The sequence below is a fragment of the Rhineura floridana genome, chromosome 1, assembly GCF_030035675.1.
Source record: "Rhineura floridana isolate rRhiFlo1 chromosome 1, rRhiFlo1.hap2, whole genome shotgun sequence".
In the NCBI taxonomy this organism is placed as follows: domain Eukaryota; kingdom Metazoa; phylum Chordata; class Lepidosauria; order Squamata; family Rhineuridae; genus Rhineura; species Rhineura floridana.
The window spans coordinates 242,897,707-242,917,574 of record NC_084480.1 but is presented as its reverse complement, the minus strand read 5'-3'; the positions used below and the strand labels follow the sequence as shown (position 1 = coordinate 242,917,574).

General features: G+C 45.4%; 1 protein-coding gene across 4 annotated transcripts in view; it reads left to right on the top strand.

Moving 5' to 3' along the window:
• SMCHD1 (structural maintenance of chromosomes flexible hinge domain containing 1) overlaps window positions 1-19,868 on the top strand; it is a 238,696-nt gene that overhangs the window by 166,923 nt on the left and 51,905 nt on the right. For all 4 annotated transcript variants that reach the window (XM_061596291.1, XM_061596298.1, XM_061596308.1 and 1 more), the window contains 4 exons: window positions 6,462-6,619; window positions 8,869-8,981; window positions 17,861-17,919; window positions 19,001-19,088. In XM_061596291.1, coding sequence (XP_061452275.1) covers window positions 6,462-6,619; window positions 8,869-8,981; window positions 17,861-17,919; window positions 19,001-19,088 — 418 coding nt within the window. The remainder of the gene's footprint in view (window positions 1-6,461; window positions 6,620-8,868; window positions 8,982-17,860; window positions 17,920-19,000; window positions 19,089-19,868) is intronic.

The window sequence follows — 19,868 nt, the reverse complement described above, 5'->3', positions numbered from 1 at the left end:
CTATGCATGTCTCAGCCTTACCGTCCACCATGTCTGAGCATCCTGGTCCATTTACTGAGCCTCTATTACCTTCTGATCCACAGCCAACCCTCGATCCTCATTTTTCCACTCCCTTACAGGGTCTACTTTTGAATCGGGCCTTCCTATCTGGACAATCTGCTTGTCAATTTTAAATGAACTTCGGACTCCTCCCGTTTCTGTGTGCCAAGCTCACCTTCTGCCTCCAGTTGAGGAATGATGGGACTCATTTCCTAATCCCTTTGATATCTCTAGGGATAGAATTCAATGTACCCTAAGGTCTCCAGCTGACCCATTTGACCCATTCATCATCCCTGAGGGTGATGGTGCCCAATGGAATGGAGAGTCAAAAGGAGAAGAGGATTCTTCGCATCGTCTATTCCAGTCTTTGGACTATCTCGCTTTATTTCACAAGTCTCTAGCCACCCAAGAATCTGAAGAACCTGAGACATCTCCTGCCCCGGTGAAGGGCACCAAAGTGTTGAAAGCACCTAAGTCTTCAGTCCTTTTTTTTCTGGTTCCTGACTCCCTTGACAAGATGGCAAAGGAGGAATGGTACCATCATCTTCATGTATGATGTGTGACAGCCTTTGCTAACAAGTTTTATTTGCTGGATCTAGACTTCATGAATTTCCTGAAAGTCTCAGCAATGGATAGGCCCATTTCAATTCTGGTCTCTAAATCTCCCCAAAGAAGAGGACTCCCAATTCACGGATGCATCTGAATGGAGATTAGACTTCACTTTTAGGAAGATCTGGGCCTCTTGCACTGCTTCCTTGATCACCAAAGCCTCAATGATGTGGCTAGATGAGTTACTAGATGACCCTCAGCCTGACCCAGCTCAGCTCCATAAGACCTTTCTCAAACTACACAAGGGTGCAACATTTGTAGCAGATTCAACGCTCTATGCTATGTAGTTTGCCACCAGGGCTATGTCCACAGGTGCAGTGGCTCGCTGGACCCTCTGGCTATGCCACTGGGACGCTGACAACACAGCTTGCATCAGCCTTTCCATAGCCCCCTACACAGGCACCATGCTTTTTGGTGATGAGGCTCTCAAGGCAGTGATTATTGATCCCAAAGATAAGCCCATGTCGCTCACAACCAAGAGAGAAGACTGTCGAGCTGCCTGCAGATCAGCACCTTAGCACTACCAGCAGTCCTTTCGGGCACCCCAGTCTGGTGGTAGGGCTGTGACTTTTGATCTTCTGGGGCTACTGGAACAATCAGTTTTCTTGGGGTGCTCAAAGCATACCCCAACTGTTCGCATGGAGGATGTCAACAGCACCAGTACTGATGTCATTCCACTTCACTTTGCCAGCACCTGGAGGAATATAACTATGGATGCTTGGGTGAAAGACTCTGATTCACGGCTATTCCATAGAATTTGGGGAACTTTCTCCTCACAGATTTCTTCTCTCACGCCATCCAGCTCTCCAGAGAGGCGGGCAGTGATGACTGAGGCCGTAGCTCACATGCTATCCATAGGAGTTATAGAACAAGTGAATCTCAATTATTTTTATTCAGGTGTATACTCCATTTTGTTCGCAGGGCCCAAAAAAGACCACTCGTGGAGGGCAATTGTAGACTTCAAGTTCCTCAACACCTTTGTCAGGCACTGGTGTTTCAAGATGGAGTCTCTTGCATCAGTTATGGAGGCCCTCCAGGAAGGAGACCTGCTGGCTTCTATTGATCTGAAGAAGGCTTACCTTCATTTGCCAATATTGCCCGCCCATCGACAATTCCTGAGGTTTGCGTATGGCCAGGCCCACTTCCAGTACCGGACCCTACCATTTGGTCTCTTTTCAGCTCTGAGGGTGTTCACAAAGCTTATGGTAATCCTAGTGGCACATCTCCAGGGGATTCACATCTATCCATACTTGGACAACATCCTGGTAAGGGCGCACACCCCATCGCAGGTATCCTTTCATGTACGTCTTGTTCTCACAGCCTTGAAGGACCATGGCTCTCTCATCAATCTGGAACAGAGCCATTTGACTCCAACCCAACATCTGCAGCACCTTGGAGCCATTTTGGACATGACTCATGCCATGGTCTTTCTGTCCCTGGAGTGGATAGCAGCTATCTTCCAGACACCTCATCATCTGATGTCCTGGGGAGTGACAGATCTGACGTTCTTTGCCAGAGCTCTGGAACTCTTCATTTCCTCCATTTACATCGTCCCCTGGGCTTGCCATCATACCCAGCCATGCCAGTGGGCCCTTCTGCTCTTTCAGCTGGACATTGCCAAGTCCAGGCACGAAAGGGTGCAGCTCCCCCCGTTCTTGTGGGCCTCATTTAGCTGGTGAATGGTGCTTGAGAATCTGTAGAGAGGTACTTCCAAGAATTCAGCAGGACCTTGATGACAACCCATGCCAGTCTACTGGGGGGGAGGTCCATTGCATAAACTTGTTGGAACTGCAAGCAGTGCATCTCACCCTTCTTCACTTTCACCAGCAGTTCCATCTGACCGATGTTTTCGTCTGGACCGACATCAAGGTGAAGGCACATTTGAACCATAAAAGGGGCACATGATCAAGGGCCTTTCAAATGGAATTGACCCTCATTTTCAGTTGCACTGAAGGTCACCTACACTCGCTGAGGACAGAGCACCTCAGCAGCAAATTGAACATCACAGCAGAACGGCTCAGCAAGCAGCAAGTTCTACCTTTGCAGTGGAAACTGCATCTCAAGATGTTTCGTCAACTACATCACCTCACAGGACATGGTTTTCAGATCTAAGTCTCTCAAGTCAGGAACCGTGGCATCTACCATCGTGATCAGACCTTCTATCTCAGGGTCTAATCTTTATCTGGATCCTCACTGGCTGAGTCTGACAGCCTGGGTATAGAGCAGCACCACTTGAGATGTTTCAGGCTCTCTAAGGATGTTATTGCTACCATTCTGGCTTCCAGATGACCTTCCACCATTCATATCTACCAAACCACAAGGTTGGCCTTTGCTAAATGGTGCTTTAAACAGCAGGTTCGTCTGTCTAGTGCTATGGTTAACCACCTGCTGAATTTCCTCCATGTGAGTCTTTTGATGGGGCTAAAATGTAACACTGCGCAGGCAGGCTTCAGCTATTTCTTCCATTTTGTTGGCGCAACCAGACCAAGCTTCCCTCAGTTCACATCCTCTGGTCAAGCGGTTCCTGAAAGGGATGTCTCTCCCTTCACCACCTGTAGCTCATCAGTTTTCCTCTTGGAATCTTCAGAAGGTCCTGCAGGCCTTGCAACCTCCTCTTTTTGAGCCTCTTCAGTCCATCCCATTGCTTCTGCTCTCATTCAAAGTCCTCTTTCTCGTGGCAATTACTTTGTCTCGCAGAGTGTCAGATCTGGGGGCTTTGTCCATTGCCCATAATCTCTGTGTGTTCCACAAGGACTCAGTGGTGGTACATACTGATCCTGCAGTTTGACCCGAGGTGTTTTCTACCTTTCATTGCAGTCAGGATATCATCTTACCCTCCTTTTGTCCTCAGCCAGTGCACCCCCTCGAGAAAGCATGGCATTCTCTAGATGTACAACAAGCTCTCAAGGTGTACCTGGCCAGAACCCTAGACATTCATCTGATGGAACCCCTTTTTGTCTCCTTTCATCCGAGGACTCTAGATAGGAAGATCACCAGTCCGACTCTTGTCTTGTTGGCTACATGCCTGCATCACTCTAGCTTATGAGTCTCTTTGGATTTCGGTGCCTCAAAATATCACAGCCCATTCTACAAGTTTGGCGACTGCTATGGCCTCCTTCACAACTAATTTTCCTGTTGCAGATATTTGTAGGGCTGCTGTGTGGTCTACACCAGAAAGTTGACTGTTCTGCTTCTGCAGTCACTTCCTTTAGTAGGCTTGTCCTACAACAGGTACTGTCCTCCTTTTAGGCAGCCTGGGCCCAGCCTACTGGAACTGCTTTGGTACATCCCACTTGATGGCATATTACCTGGGGAAAATGGACCGTTGGTTTCACCTGAAAGGTGGTTTTCCCAGGTATCATGCTATCAGGACCCTCCCTGTTGAGGGGGGCTGCCTAATCTGTTTCTGGAGGTAACGTTTTCAGTTACTTAGTAATTTTTTCAATTTCCTTCAATGTAATCTGTTTTGGTTTAAATGGACTTCATTCGTCAGGTTACTGCTAAGGCTGTTCTTTCCTGTTAAGATTGTTCACTTCTGTTTTGGGAGTCAGGATATGTGTTTAGGTATGTTGCTGCTCCTTGTATTCTCTTTTCGTCTGAGAGGTGCATGGATCCGGTGTACGTTCATTAGGAATGGACTGGGGTGAAGACTGCTAGGAGCAGATGAAGTCTTGACTCCAGGCGGAGCTACTATCCACCTGATGGCACAATACCTGGGAAAACCACCTTTCAGATGAGACCAACCGTCTGCTCTAGCAATATTGCCCCCATGGCACCTTTCATGTCAGCCAGACATATCACCAGGCCCAGTGCTATATACCAATCCAGACTGGTTACAGCTGACTACTTGGTCCTTGAAAGGAAACATCTAGAGAAGATTGGCCTTGCTCCAGAAGTTATAATCCTAGGTTCCTGATGTTCCTCAGTGGATCACATTTATTGGTGTACCTCGAAGGTCTTCAACTCCTGGTGTTCCTCTAGACATCTTTCACCCCATAATGCAAAAATATCAGACATTCTAGCCTTTCTTGAGGATGATCTCAGGAAAGGCCTCAAACCCAATATAGTACTTTGCAAAGACAAGCTTCAGCAATTTCCTCAGAAGTCTCTAGTACAATGTTTTCTGTTGCATTCCATCCTCTCCTGACACATTTCCTCCATGGTGCAACATTAAAGTGGTCCCCAGCCACCCACCCACAGGTTCCTATCCTGGAACCTGCATAAAATCCTTTCAGCTCTACAGAGACTAATTTTGAACCTCTAAAAGAAGTATCCCTTAGGTTGATGTCTCTGAAGTTCTCTTTCTTGTAGCCATAACTACCACCTGTAGGGTTTCTAGATTAAATTCCCTTTATATTACTAAGTACTCATGTATATTCCACAATACAATGTAAAGACCCATCCTTCCTTCCTAAAGTCATATCCAAATTTCATAGCCCACAAAAATTAGTGCCACCCATATTCTGCCTATCTCCATCTCATCCCCTGGAGCAGACATGGAACTTCCTATATGTTTGTAGGGCGCTCAAGGCCTTTATTTCAAGAACCAAAGATTTTTAGGTTAACTGATACTCTCTATATTTCCTTCCATCTAGCCTCATTAGGCAAGAGAGTCACTAATTCCACTCTATCACAGTGGATTTGGACCTGTATTGCCCTTGCTTATGAATCCCAAAAACTACCGGTGCCTCCCAAGAGCCCATTCTACAAGAGCTGCTGCGTCAGCCACCTTTTCTGCTAATGCCTCTTTAGGCAAGCTTTGCAGGGCAGCCATATGAGCTTTTCCTAAGTTCCTTCACCAGACACTATAGAATTAACATACCTAATCCAAGGCCACATTTGGCAGAAGGGTCCTGCAGCAGTTCCTTCTTCAGTAATTAGCAGCCATAAAACCTGTCCTATTTGGGAAGCTTCAGTACATCCCACACTGATGAGTTTCTCCAACACCATGAGAGAGAACCGTTGGTTTCTACCTGAATGGTAGTTCTGTGTTACTGAAAGAAGCTTGCCAGGCCTCATGCTAGTTTTGGCGGCTACCTCCTGTTAGCTAGTTGCTCATGTACTTTCAATAACTTAAAGCAGTTCATCCCTAGTGGAGAATAAGGGGTTTCCCCTTTTTTCTTGTGTTGTTGTCTGTCAAAATGACCTGTTTGAGCTTTGCGAGGATGCACACTGGATTCTGTGAGCTCCTACTTTCCTGAATTCTCTTTCCTACCTTCAACCACAAGATGACGTGTTTCCCCACACTGGTGAGCTGCTTCCAGCAACCTAGAACTACCATTCAGGTAGAAACCAAGGATTCTTTCACCAGCAGCATATCTGCTTTATTTGGATTGAGTTTCAGATATTTTTTGTCTGTCTGTCTGTCCCCTCATGTAACCCATTGCTTATTCTAGGCCCCAGGCTATGGTCCCAGCCCAGGCTATGGTCTGGAGGCACATGAGGCCACCACCTTGCTGGAGCTAAGCAGGTCTGGGTCTGGTCAGAGCCTGGATGGGAGACTGCCTGAGAACCACATATATAACGCCTTTGGTTTCTGTGATGAAAGAAAAGTGAGGTATAAATGTAAGAAATAAATAAATAGGCAGCAGAATATTAATGTTCACACCTAGATCAAATGATACACCTAGATCCAATTAAAAGAAAAAAAGAGACCTCAGTGTCATCCACATATTGATGGCATTCATTTCTAAAACTTGGGAATCCTCTCCCATTGGTTTTATACAGATGTTGTGGAAAATCTGTACTTTGATTCATTGTAATATTTTGGATAAAGAGGTGTGTTGGAGTTCAACTATTACTGTGTGTTGCAGGGGAGAGCATACATTGCAATTTAAAGCCTTGTACAACAAGAACACACTAAACAGTCCAGTAGTCAAATTAAATTTTCTTCCTGACCCTGAGAAGCCTATACGTTTGAATGTCAAGTATGACACGAATGCTACCTTTGCAGCTGGAAGCTGCTTTCCTGGTGAGTTTTTATTTGTGACATTTTGATCTAGCTATATGTAAGGACTTTATCATTTTTAGTCTTGTAAGCTTAACTATTGGATAGTTGGAGTGTTAGCCTTCCTGCCCTTTCAAGAGAATGCAGTTCATTCCCATTTAGGGCATGATGTATACATCCTATCTGTGCCTTTATAAACTGCAAGTGATAAACAGCTACTGCTGGTTTTAGTGTCGGTTGTTTAAACTGAGACAGGTGTCTATTAATATATCTCAGTATCTGTGTACTTATGGTGCAAGAGACAGTTGCATTATTCTGCAGTGTGGGCAGATCTGTACTAGGCCAGTTGGCAAACACTTCCTTTTCCGCAGGGTTGTCCAGTTATATATAAACAAAAAAAAAGTTTAGAAAATCGGATTTCATGTCTGTTTCAGTTATAGAAGTTTCAAGAGGGAGGGGGTGGGGACAGAGAAGAAACCTCAAGATCTATATTGAAGAGGTGGGTAGAGCAATGCTAGCATACCAAAACCAGAGAACACACCACCAAAAGCAATGTGTAAGGGAGCAGTCATCTATAGAGCTGTTACTTGAAACACTCCTTGTACAACTTTGTTTGGCAATGTTGAGCTAACACTTCACCTCGGCAGATTTGTTTGAGCTAAGAATGCACTGGCAGAAAGTGCTACTATGCAAAGTACATTAGTCTCCTATCTGGGGAATTTGGGCACTGCTGCTAAATATCCCATGTCAGATGTCCTCCTAGCATGACTGAAGAAGTCATGAACTTAGTCCATAAGGTTTCTTTCTGGTCATAGTAGGGATGACATCCTGAAAGTGAGGGGCTTGCTGATTTGACCCTACATAGCCAAGGAATTTGATTTCCTTGGAAATGCAGCAGACAGACCACTCCCATTTTTTCTCCCAAATTAGAGCATGGCAGGAGGCAGGAACCAAGCTGAGAAGAAGGTTTAGCCAAATGACACTTGCCAGACAGCAACAGTGGCTTACTCACAATAGCAAATAGGGCAGGAAAAAATGTGAAAGTCTGTCCTAGTGGAGATTCCAGAAACCTTCTAAAATTCCAGAAGTTTAGAAAAAGGAAGGGGGGAGGCGAGCATGATAGACATGTATAAAATTATGTATATTATGGATAGGGAGATTTTTTTTCTCCCTCTCTCCTAATACTAGAACTCTGGGCAATCCATGTAAGTTAAATGTTGGAAGATTCAGGATAGACAAAAGAAGGTAATTCCTCACACAGTGCATATTTATTTATTAAAATGTTAAAATATATATTATAAACATGTATGTAAGCCGCACCTTTCATAAAAGTTTATAAAACTATTTAAACTATGGTATTCACTCCCACAAAAACTAATGATGGATACCAACTTTGATGGACTTAAGAGAATTAGAAAAAAGCATGGAGGATAAGATTACCACTGGCTGTGTTGTACCTCCACTGGAGGAAGTATACCTCTGAATATCAGCTGATGGGAATCACAAGTGGGAAGAATGCTATACTGCTGAGGTCCTGCTTACAGGCTTCTTAAAGGCATCTGGTTGGTCACTGTGAGAACAGGAGATGGGGCTTTGGCCTGGTCCCGCAGGGTTCTTCTCTGGAAATCGGGCTTCCTATAGTGGGTGGGAGGAATCATCCATCATTCCAGGATGCTATCATCTCTATTTCAAGTAAGAACACTCATGGATGTTAATATTTTCATTTTTTCACAAAAACTCAATTGTAGGGCTCAAAACAATCATTCATGTATAAAATACGTTAAATGGCTGTTGTGTACCTATTTATCCTGCATAGCCCTTGGCTAATCTGCTGTGATGTTAAATTGTCATGAATGTCCTACTTGCTGATGCATTTATGTAGAACACTAAAATTGTTGTTTTGTATATGAACTCTCTAGTAGTAGTAACATCTCTTGTGTGAGAGTGTAAATCCTTTTCAGGAAATGGATATAAGCATCTTGTAGGCTTCCACTTGTACGCTTATCTTGGGAAGGCTGGAAATCAGTGGTAGAGCAGATGCATTACATGCAGAATATTCAGTCCCTAGCGTCTCCAGGGTTTGATGGGAAACACAGCTCTCTGGCACTCTGGAGAGCCACTGCCAGTGAGTGTAGACATTTCTTAGCTAGATGGGAGCAATGGTCTGACTCAGTATAAGGTAGACTCCTGATATTTCAGAACATTTTAATTTTGAAATATAAAATGGAACTTAATGGGAGAACATTCCCTTTGTTGCTTTTTTCTCCCCACAGATTTCATGATTAGTGTTATTTCTGAAGATGATAGCATTATTAAAAATATAAACCCAGGAAGAATTTGTATGAAAATGTGGGAAGGGCAAATTAGTGGAACTGTACCACAAAATGTAAGTAAAATTGCTGCCTATTAGTATTGAACCAGGTTCAAGGTCTTGCTGTTGGCATTTAAAGCCCTAAACAACTTGGGAACAAGGTATCTAGTAGACTGCCTGCCCCAGTACAGACCAAAGAAGGTTTAAGAACTTCCAAGGAGACCCTGCTGGTCGTTCTACAACTAGTGGGTTGTCACTTGGTGAGCCTTTTCGGTTGTAGTAGAGTACTCACTTTTTGGAATGCTCTTCCCTGGTGGTTCAAGGGGTGGAGACAGTAACAAACTTTAAACGCCTCTTAAACACAAAATACTTACCCAAGATTTCCTGAGCTCCAATTCCTAATTTTTAAATTCTTCTTTCATGCACTTAATGAAAGAAGCTATATAGATTAATTGTGTTTTTACTTAATTATGACAAAGTATCATTTGAATGTTACTGTATTTTTACATAAACTGATACAGATTTTTTATGAGTATACCTTATGTAAACAGCTTAGGTTTTTTTATATTAAGCAGTATTATGTGTGTACTTGAACGTGTGTGTAGGGGAATGTAAGTTGACTGGTTAATGTGCATAACAACCGGCCATTGTGCACATTCATCAGACATCATAGAATGTGCACATAATCCTTCCATAAAGAGGGAATTGTGCACATTTCCCAGTCAATATACATAATCTGCAAGAGGTCTTGGGAAATGTGCATATATCAACTGAATTTTGTATATTCTCTGGGCATTATGCATAATCCCCAACAGGCTTTGGTGAATGTGCATATCTCAACTGCATTTTATACATTCTTTGGGCAATATACACCTTTATTTACTCAGTATGTATAGTCTCCAAGAAACTTGCCTTTTTTCCCATCTCTTGTTAAGAAGTGTGCAATCTGTCTCCATTCACCTCAAGCTGCTTCTGGCCCACTGCCTAATATACTCTCCCACTGATAGAGCAACAGAAGGGGGGGTCCATAGAAATATTAACTTTTTTTCTGCAGTCCAGCCCCCTTTTCTCCATTTTCTCCAGGTGTCATGCCATCATGTGGGTAGTCATAGCACCATCTAGCGTCCGAAGGCAAGAATGTACTTGAGTTAATATCTGTAGTGAGCGAGCCTCTCCTACTCCAGTTTCATTCTTGCCTTCGTTCGAAGCTGTTCATCTCTCCGTAGCGTAAGACTAACGTAGGATTAGTTCTCAGTGTGTGTGTTTGTTTAGTGTGTGTGTGAGTGAGTCTGGTTTTTCCTTCCTTGGTGGGGTGGTGCTTGGCTCCCCCCCCTTTTCTTCCTTGCTCCACTTTTTTAAATTTTGGGCATCACGGGGTGCACTGAGGCTTCTCTCGCCCCCTGCCTTCAGTGGCAGCGTTCCTCTCCCCCCCTCCTAAGGCGGGTAAGAGCCCAGTGCTTTTACGCCTGGCTCTACTGCCTTGGTTCTCAGCCCTGCTGCATCCTTGCGGCGTCTCTTCAGGACCCACTTCCCGATGCTGCCTCCATTTGAGGCTCCTGCGTGCGGCTCCCGTCGCCCCACCGGCTACTGCCGCGTCTCTCTCTGTGGCTGCTCCCCACCTCAGCCTCTGGCCGCTCTTTGACTGTCCCGCCCCGGTGTGCAGTTCCCTTCACCACACTCCGGCTCCTCCCTGTTTGCTGCCATTTTCCCCAGTGGCTTGCAGGGGAGGCCTGCGGCTCCCACCTCTTCCTTGCCATTAGCCTTCAGGGGCTCATGGGCAGCTGCATAGGGGCAACTCCCATCTGTTCTCTCCCCCAGGCTGTTAAGTGCCCCTGGGCAGCCACAAGTTCCGCGACCGCCATTTTGGTTGGGCTCTCTCCTAGTTAATTTTCCCACCCTTTTTTAAAATTTGAATTTCCCACCCTTTTTTATTCCTCTTTTCCTGTGACTGAATTAACAGTGAGTAATAGGATTTTCTACATAACTTTTTTCAATTCAAGTATAGAGGCTACTGCTCTTAGTATTGAGGATAGTATTGCACCCCCCCCCTCACTGTGGGCGTGTACTGTCACTTCTTTCCTGCTATAGTGCACAGGATCAGTACTGCCCCCACAGTGAACATGTACTGAAATATTTTTCCTCAGCCAGTTCACAGGATCAGTACCGCACCCCCCTCCACCTGTGGGCGTGTACTGAGCTTCATTGTCTCATTTAGTGCACAGATATATATTTCCTCAGCCAGTGCACAGGACCAGTACCGCACCCCCCTCCACCTGTGGGCGTGTACTGAGCTTCATTGTCTCCTTTAGTGCACAGATATATATTTCCTCAGCCAGTGCACAGGACCAGTACTGCACCCCCTCCACCTGTGGACGTGTACTGAGCTTCATTGTCTCATTTAGTGCACAGATATATATTTCCTCAGCCAGTGCATAGGACCAGTACTGCACCCCCTCCACCTGTGGGCGTGTACTGAGCTTCATTGTCTCCTTTAGTGCACAGATATATATTTCCTCAGCCAGTGCACAGGACCAGTACCGCACCCCCCTCCACTTGTGGGCATGTACTGCGATCCATTGCCTCATACTGTGCACAGGAACAGTATTGTGCCACTACTTCTCTCTCTGTGGAGGCACATCTGAGACTGGCCCCCTCAGCTTGCATATCTACTACTGCATTTACCAGCTCGTGAATAGGCTCACTCACCTGCCTTGGTGCATGTTATAATGGCAGATCAGCAACCCAAGACAGATCCGCAGATAGGTGATAGCCAGCATCGCAAGCCTCAGTCGCATCACAAGGCTTCAAAGCACAAGCATCACAAGCTCCACTCCAAGGCTGTCGCCAAAACTAAACTTCTATCTACCCATGGTCCCTCCAAGCGAGCTCAATATGTTTCAGTTCCTGATTCGGAGGACACTGCTCAGCAGACATTGTCAGCTCTTTTTCATTCACCTACTGGCTCGTCAGGTGATGAGTACAAGGGGTTCCCCAGCCAACCAAATTTGGACTGCCCTTCTCAGTCGATGGCGACAACATCTCACCAATCAGTTCATCCTCACTTGACCCAACACTGGCAAGCCCTGCCCTCGGAGCCTCAGTTGGCCATACCAGATCCTCTCCTAGGCCTGCAATTGACCTCCAAGTTCCTTTCACAGCTGAAGGATATACTGGGGTTCTTCTCTCAATTACAGTCAGTTTCACAGCAGCAAGTACCTCAACAGCAGCCCAGCGTGATGGGCCATCATGTTCTCAATGATGCTGTACCACCTCCTTCTCCAGATCCTTTTGATGTTGCCAGAGGCAGAATTCGAGGTGATAACACCGGATCAGAGGACCCTTCGGCCTTTCCCAAGGCCGAAGATGATGAGTGGAGTGAAGATTCAGAATCAGAGGAGGACTCCTATCGTCTATTTGACCCAGCTGACTATATCCCGGTGTGCCGAAGAGTCCTGGACACACTGGGACTCCAATCCGTGCCAGCCTAATCCCTTGCTCCTCCCGTGAAGGGTGCCAGGGTCCTCAAATTTCCCAGATCGGTGGATCACTTCATTCCGGTTCCAGATCCCATTGACAAACTGGCCAAAGAGGAATGGGCTCGGCCACTGCACCCACGTTGCTTCTCTGCCAGGGCTAAGAGACATTACACTTTAACTCCTGAGTTCATGACTCACCTGAGCGTCCCAGGAGTAGATCAACCAATCTCTGACTTGGTGCCCAGGTCTCTCCTCCCAAAAGAAGGAGACTCCCAGCTTAAGGACCAATCAGGACAGCGGATAGACTTCGCCCTGCATAAGAACCATGAAGCCACCACCTATTCCATTCGAGCCTCTGTAGGGGCCTCCATCTTTTCAAGAGCCTCTATGATGTGGCTGGACGAGCGCTTGGAAGACCCAAACCCAGATCCACCCAAACTCAGAAGGGGCCTCATCAAACTACATAGAGCGGCAGCATTCGTAGCTGATGCTACTTTGGATGCATGGCAACAAGGAGCTCAAGCACTGGCTGCAGAAGTAGTGGCGCGACGAACTCTCTGGCTTCATCACTGGGATGCAGATACCACAGCTAGAGTCAATTTATCTACAGCCCCATACTCTGGAGCGTTGCTGTTCGGCCAAAAAGCTCTTAAAGCAGTCTTGGTAGATCCTAAAGACAACAGAAAGCCTACCCTAGCCACGTCCAAAAAAGACGACCGTAGGCCGTTTAGGTTTCCTCCGTAACGATCCTTTCAGCCCTGTCGAGGAGCGCGGCCTGGGGGGCGAGGCTGTGATCCCTGTTTTACAGACTTCTGCGCCTCAAAGGAACCTGGCACAAACAGCGGTTCCAGGGCAAGGCTCAGTACCAGGGACGTCAAGGCCCTTCCACTTCATCATACGGACAGGGAGCGCATCAGCGCCGACAATTCTGATGCCATTCCTATCGGAGGCAGGCTGCTCCACTATGCAGGACTCTGGCTGGAGCTAACCCAAGTTTCTTGGATCAGAGATCTTTTCTCTCAGGGTTACAGCATAGAGTTTTGGTTTCAGTCCCCGGACAGATTCCCTCTCCCATTCCCCAAACCCAGGAACGACAGAGGGTCATGCAGGAAGTAATCTGACATCTCCTCGACATAGCAGCAGTAGAACAAGTCCCACCAGCAGAGAGATTGTGGGGTGTCTACTCAGTCCTGTTTGCAGTTCTCAAGTGCGATCTGTCGCGGAGGGCAGTTTTGGATCTCAAGTTTGTCAACCCCTTCGTGACATATCGACGGTTCAAAATGGAGTCCCTTGCCTCAATTATACAAGCTCTACAGCAGGGAGACTTTTTGGCTTCCATCGACCTAAAGGAAGCATACCTCCATATACCAATCTGCCCTGCCCACAGACAGTTCCTGAGGTTCCTTGAGCCACAATCATTTTCAATACACAGCTATGCCTTTTGGGCTTGCGTTGGCACCAAGAGTATTCACCAAAGTGATGGTCACCCTGGTGGCCCACCTCTGCTTTCAGGGGGTCCATATTTACCCCTATTTGTACGATCTATTGCTCCAGGCGGACTCCAAGCACCACGCACGTGACCAGGTTCTTCACACCCTCGAGGTTCTCAGGACCCACAGTTGGCTTGTCAACATCAACTAGAATCAGCTACAAGCAACTCAGCGACTACAGCATCTAGGAGCGGTACTAGACACAGTACAGGCCATGGTCTTCCTATCACCAGAATACATCACGATCATCAGAGATATGGCAAGGCTCCTGCTACGATGCTCAAAGGCGGATGTGATGTTTCTGGCAAAGGTGCTGGGAACGTTCGTGTCCACCATTCACATCGTTCCGTGGGCACGACACCATACTCAGCCTCTCCAGTGGGCCGTATTACCTTTCCAGGCAGACATTGCCAATTCCAATCATCACGACATTCGCCTGGATTCCCCCTTTCAGACATCCTTCCGATGGAGGGCAAGAACTTGAAACCTCAGCAGGGGAACTCCGTTCCAAGAACCGGACAGAACTGTAATTATGATGGACGCCAGCCTAACTGGCTGAGGGGGGCACTGCAACTCCCGCTTTGTCCAGGGTCGATGGTCCAGTCTGGAACAACGCCAGAGTATCAACTGGCTGCAATTGCATGCGGTCCATCTGGCTCTCCGACACTTCCAGCCAATCTTCCAGTTGGAGCACATCCTGATCCCGACAGACAACACCTGCGTAAAATTGCATTTGAACAGACAAGAGAGAACCAGATCACAAGTTCTCCAGGCGGAAGGAACCCAGATCTTCAACTGGGCCGACAGCCATCTGAGGTCTGTGTGGGCAGAACATCTCAGTGGGACTCTGAACATGGCAGCCAACTGGCTCAGCAGGCAGCAGGTGGTTCTGGGAGAGTGGAAACTTCACCCAGCGACATTTGACCTCCTCCAGTGCCGGTTCGGCACCTTCTTGGTGGACGTCTTTGCCTCAAGTCACGATCAGCAGCTGCCCCGGTACTTCTCCAGATATCTGGAACAGACCGCAGAATCAGTGGATGCACTGGCAACCCCTTGGCCAGACGACCTTCTGTATGCCTTCCCCCCGATTCCTCTACTGGGCAGGACATTGAGAAAGTTGAGACTCAAAAGGGCGCAACTGGTTCTGCTGGCCCCATAATGGCGTCGCCGCCTCTGGTTCTCAGACCTGATCACACTGTCAGTAACAGAGCCTTGGAGGCTGCCAGTCAGGCCAGATCTACTGTCTCAAGGACCGATCTGGCATCCAGACCCCAAATGGCTGAGTCTGACGGCTTGGCATTTGAACGGAGACAGCTGATTAACTCAGGCCTATATCAGGGGGTTGTCGATACTATTATGGCATCTAGAAGGCCATCGACGAATCACATTTACCAGAGTATGTGGCTCACCTTCTCTAAGTGGTGTGCAGGGCAAGGTTGCCGACCTTCTCAAGCTACTGTACAACAGGTTCTGCACTTCCTTTACAGAGGCCTGAAAAGGGGACTCAAATCTAACACCTTATGTCGTCACGCCTCCATGATCTCGTCAATCCGGTCCACATCCCCCTCTGACGTTTCTGTGGGTTCGCATCTGCTCATCAGGCGCTTTTTGAAGGGAGCTGCCCTCTCACCAGTGATGTGTCATCATTTCCCTTCCTGGAGTCTACCTAAGGTTCTACAAGCTCTTCAGCGCCCTCCCTTTGAGCCTCTGGGGTCAGTGCCTCTGCGACTGTTATCCTTCAAGTTCCTGTTCCTGGTGGCAATCACCTCAGCGCGAAGAGTCTCTGAACTGGGAGCATTGTCATCGGCCCGTCATCTCTGCATTTTCCACAAGGACTCAGTTGTGCTGCGCCCAGATCCATCCTTTCGTCCCAAGATCAGCTCAACTTTCCACTGTAACCAGGACATTGTTCTTCCTTCATTTTGTCCCAAGCCCGTTCATCCACTAGAGAAGACCTGACACTTGCGTGATGTCCAGAGGGCCCTCAAGATACACCTATCTCGGACTCAGGACATATGATTGACAGAGTCATTATTTGTATCCTTTCACCCAAGGACTCTGGGGGGAAAGGTCTCTAAATCTACTCTGTCTTGTTGGTTGCATGCCTGCATCGCTCTGGCATATGAGTCACTAAAGTTACCAGTGCCCAGTAAAATAACGGCACATTCCACCAGGTCATCTGCCACTATGGCCGCTTTTGCAACCAACGCACCTCTTGCAGACATCTGTAGAGCAGCGGTATGGTCTACTCCAGACTCCTTTGTCAAACATTATAAGATAGACCGCTACGCTTCTGCCAACGCATCCTTTGGGAAGCGAGTTCTGCAACAGGTCCTTTCTCATGAGTAAGCACCGAGTAAGCAGTGGGTGGTCCCTCCCTTCTGAGGCTGCTTTGGTACATCCCACATGATGGCATGCCACCTGGGGAAAACGGGCCATTGGCCTCACCTGAAGGGTGGTTTTCCCAGGGGTCATGCCATCACAGCCCTCCCATTTGGAGGAGTTTGCATATGGATGTCACCTACTTCAGTATATTGTTCAGATGTATCACTTAGGCAAGAGAGTTAAATCAGGATTTCCATGTTCATTAGAAATGTTTCCTTGCTGGCAGGCCTGTTGGCTGTTGCTTTTCCCTCAAGATGTCTCACTCCAGACTCATCGCAAATGAAACGAGTAGGAGGGGCTCGCTCACTACAGATATTAACTCCAGTACATTCTTGCCTTGAGACGCTAGATGGCGCTATGACTACCCACATGATGGCATGACACCTGGGAAAACCACCCTTCAGGTGAGGCCAATGGCCCATTCTCACCTGTCAGCTGAGCAGCACAAGGGGGGTTGCAGGGAGAATAAAATTTAAAACCTTCCCTCCTCCCCCCACAATTCTGATGGAAATTGCCCCCAATACTGATATTAAGCTAAGAAAAAAACTTAATAGCAGTAGGGGAACAATCATCATGGGAATCACAGGAATATTCACAATGGCCAGTTTTTATGCACACTTACATTCCCCTTAAAATATAAATATTAAAATAAAATAAATGGGAAACATTGTGTGAGAGAGTGGAACAAATGTTACACATGAGTGCCACATTCGTGGCAGTTCAAATAGTACTACATAGCAGCTATTTAAGCTCACCATATGAGATTGGATGTTGTCCAGTGGGCAGTAGGACACTTCCCAAGTGGTACCCCTGGTACCCTCCCTTTGAAGGGTGTTTCTCAAAGGGCACTAGAACACCACCAAGGCCCACCCTGGGCTGCATGACGTAGTTAAGAGGTGGGTTAAGAGCAGAAAGTCCAGAGTGTGACCATGTAAGTCATGTGTTAAATGTTTTAATTTTTGTTGTTAAACATGTTTTGTTTTCTTGTTGAATATTTGTTTAACTTACAGCCTTGGCCAGACAGCAGACTGACACTCTGGGGGCAGAGTACCAGAGAGCTTCATGTGGAGTGACATTTTCCTGCCTCATGCAATAAAAGGAACACATTACCCATCTGGTGGTGTCCTAGTGTCCCCTCAGAAATACCCTTCAAGCAAGACAAAGGGTCCCATTTTCCCTATGTTATTGCAGATACTCAAAATGAAAGATATGTGGTAATACATTGAGCCATTCCACATGAAATGGCCTACTGCGTTTTAGTAACCACATATTGTAGCAATTTAACGCTGCCTCCACATGGCAACAATATCATGTAATCAAGCCTTGTAGTTTAAATATAAAGTGATCTTGCCTTTTGTGCTTTCTGTTAGGATATGACCTGTCAAAAGAGTGTTTTAGTTAGCAAAAGGACAAAATGGCAGAAATAAGTGAGCTTCAAAGTAGAAGTAGAGGGGAGGATTGCAGAAATCCATACTGGACAATCTTTACCTAATTAATTACGTGTCTTTCTTTACAAGTTTTATTTACTCTGCTTGTCTGTTCATATTTAACAAAGTTGTCTCAAAATGTTTACGTGGATGGACTCTTCTAATATTTTTTTAAGGTTACAACATTTGGCTGTACCAAAGCAAAAGATGACGAGGAGGGCTTTTTTTACTTCAGGTAAACAAATTGACAAAAACCATTTGTCATAGCTTTGAATATATTGTTCTTAGAAGAAAAATGTGTAAATAGATAACTTTTTCTGAAGGCAGTTTGGTAGCAAATACCTTACTGTGCTAATTATCTTTGAATTTTTTACTGCATTGTTTGTTTTCAAAATACAGTGTCTATTACATAAAACAAAATATGGGAAAACTGTTCAAACATGGCAAAGAAGATTAAAGCAGGGTACAACCTGATGTCAGGCAATATTATTTGCTTTTTGAGGTTGTGTTAATAAAAATGTCAAATCCCATATATAGGAATCCTTTCTACCTAGCTCTCTCCTGAATACCTATCTCTAATGTACAATGTTATGTACAAAGTAGAAATTGATTTAGAAGGGGCCAGTTAAGTCATACAAGAAAAAGGTGAAAAGGTTGGGTATGTTTAACTAAGGCCCCATCTGCACCATAAATTTAAAGTAGTATCATACCACTTTAAACAATCATGGCTTCCCCCAAAGAATCCTGGGGACTGTAGTTTGTTAAGGGTGCTGAGAGTTGTTAGGATATCCTGCTGTTCCCCTCACAGAGTGACAGCTCCCAGAGTAGTTTTAACAATCAATCCCTCTTCCCAGGAAGCTCTGGGAATGGTACCTCTGTAAGGGGACTAGAGGTCTCCTAACAAGACTCAGCACCCTTAACAAACCATAATTCCCAGGATTTTTTTGAGGAAGCCATGATTATTTAAAGTGGTATGATACTGTCATATCACTTAAAGTACCATCAGAAAGTGGTATGATACTGTATAGTGTAGACGGGTCCTAAGAGAATTTGTATTAAATTATATGACAGGACATCTGTTTATAATCTTCAACTACAGAATTATAATTTTTTTTAGAATAAGATATATAAAGGGAAACTTAGAAGAAATGTTGGGTTGGATTCAGAGGTGTCTTTCCTCTAACAAGAACTACTTCTGTTGAAAGGAAGAAATGTTTAGTCAAACTCGTAAATGTATCCTCATTTAACAGGAGTGTTAGAGAATATAAATATTAAAAGTTTTATTTTATTACTAAAATTCAATATTTTTAATTTAGGGATGAAATGGTCCCAGAGAAAGTTGGCACCTACAGCATCCAGTTTGCATTTGCCATTGACAAAATAAATGTTCTTAACAGCGAACAGGTTTGCTTTTGAAATAACATATGTAAACTAAAGTGTTGTAATTTGCTGTAGATTTTTTTATTATTTTATCTCTTAAATTTCAAGTTACAAGCTAATTTATGTTGGCATTTTTAGTAGTCTGTTGAAGTTCTCTGACCTTTACTCCCATGAACCTACCCATAAGTTAAGATCTTTGGCAAAGTCCTTTCTCCAATTTTTTTTAAAATTTAGAAGAGTATTTATTTATACACTGCCCAAAAAAATCATGGTGGTGTATAATAAAATAATTAAAACATCATAAAACTGTAAAATAATACAATACAGAACAAATAACCAACACTGAATCAAATCACTTCTCTAAAAACACTTGATGAAACAGAAACATTTTACCAGGTAACAAACAATCAAAATTGTAGGCATTTTCAATAGGAACAATGTTCCAAGGCACTAGTGCCACTATGCTAAAAGCCTTAGTTTCCATGGAAATGAAAAATATATATGATAACTATGGAACAGTCAGGAGGGCTTAGTAGGCACTTAGGGGACTGGATATAGCACAGAGGTAGTCACCTCTTTTTTGCCTTCCAGGGCTGCAATAGAGCTTAATCCATTGCTTTCTGGGTGGCTCCTTCACCCCAAACAAATAAGAAACTATGGCAACTGCCCAACTTTCCTTTCTCCAAGTCCCTACTCTACCAGTGGAAGCAGCGTAAGCAGGCTTTACAAGGAGTGCAAAATCTGTGTGCCTTCCATATTCCTATGCAGCCACCTCTCTTCACTGTACAAGTTGTTCATATTCCA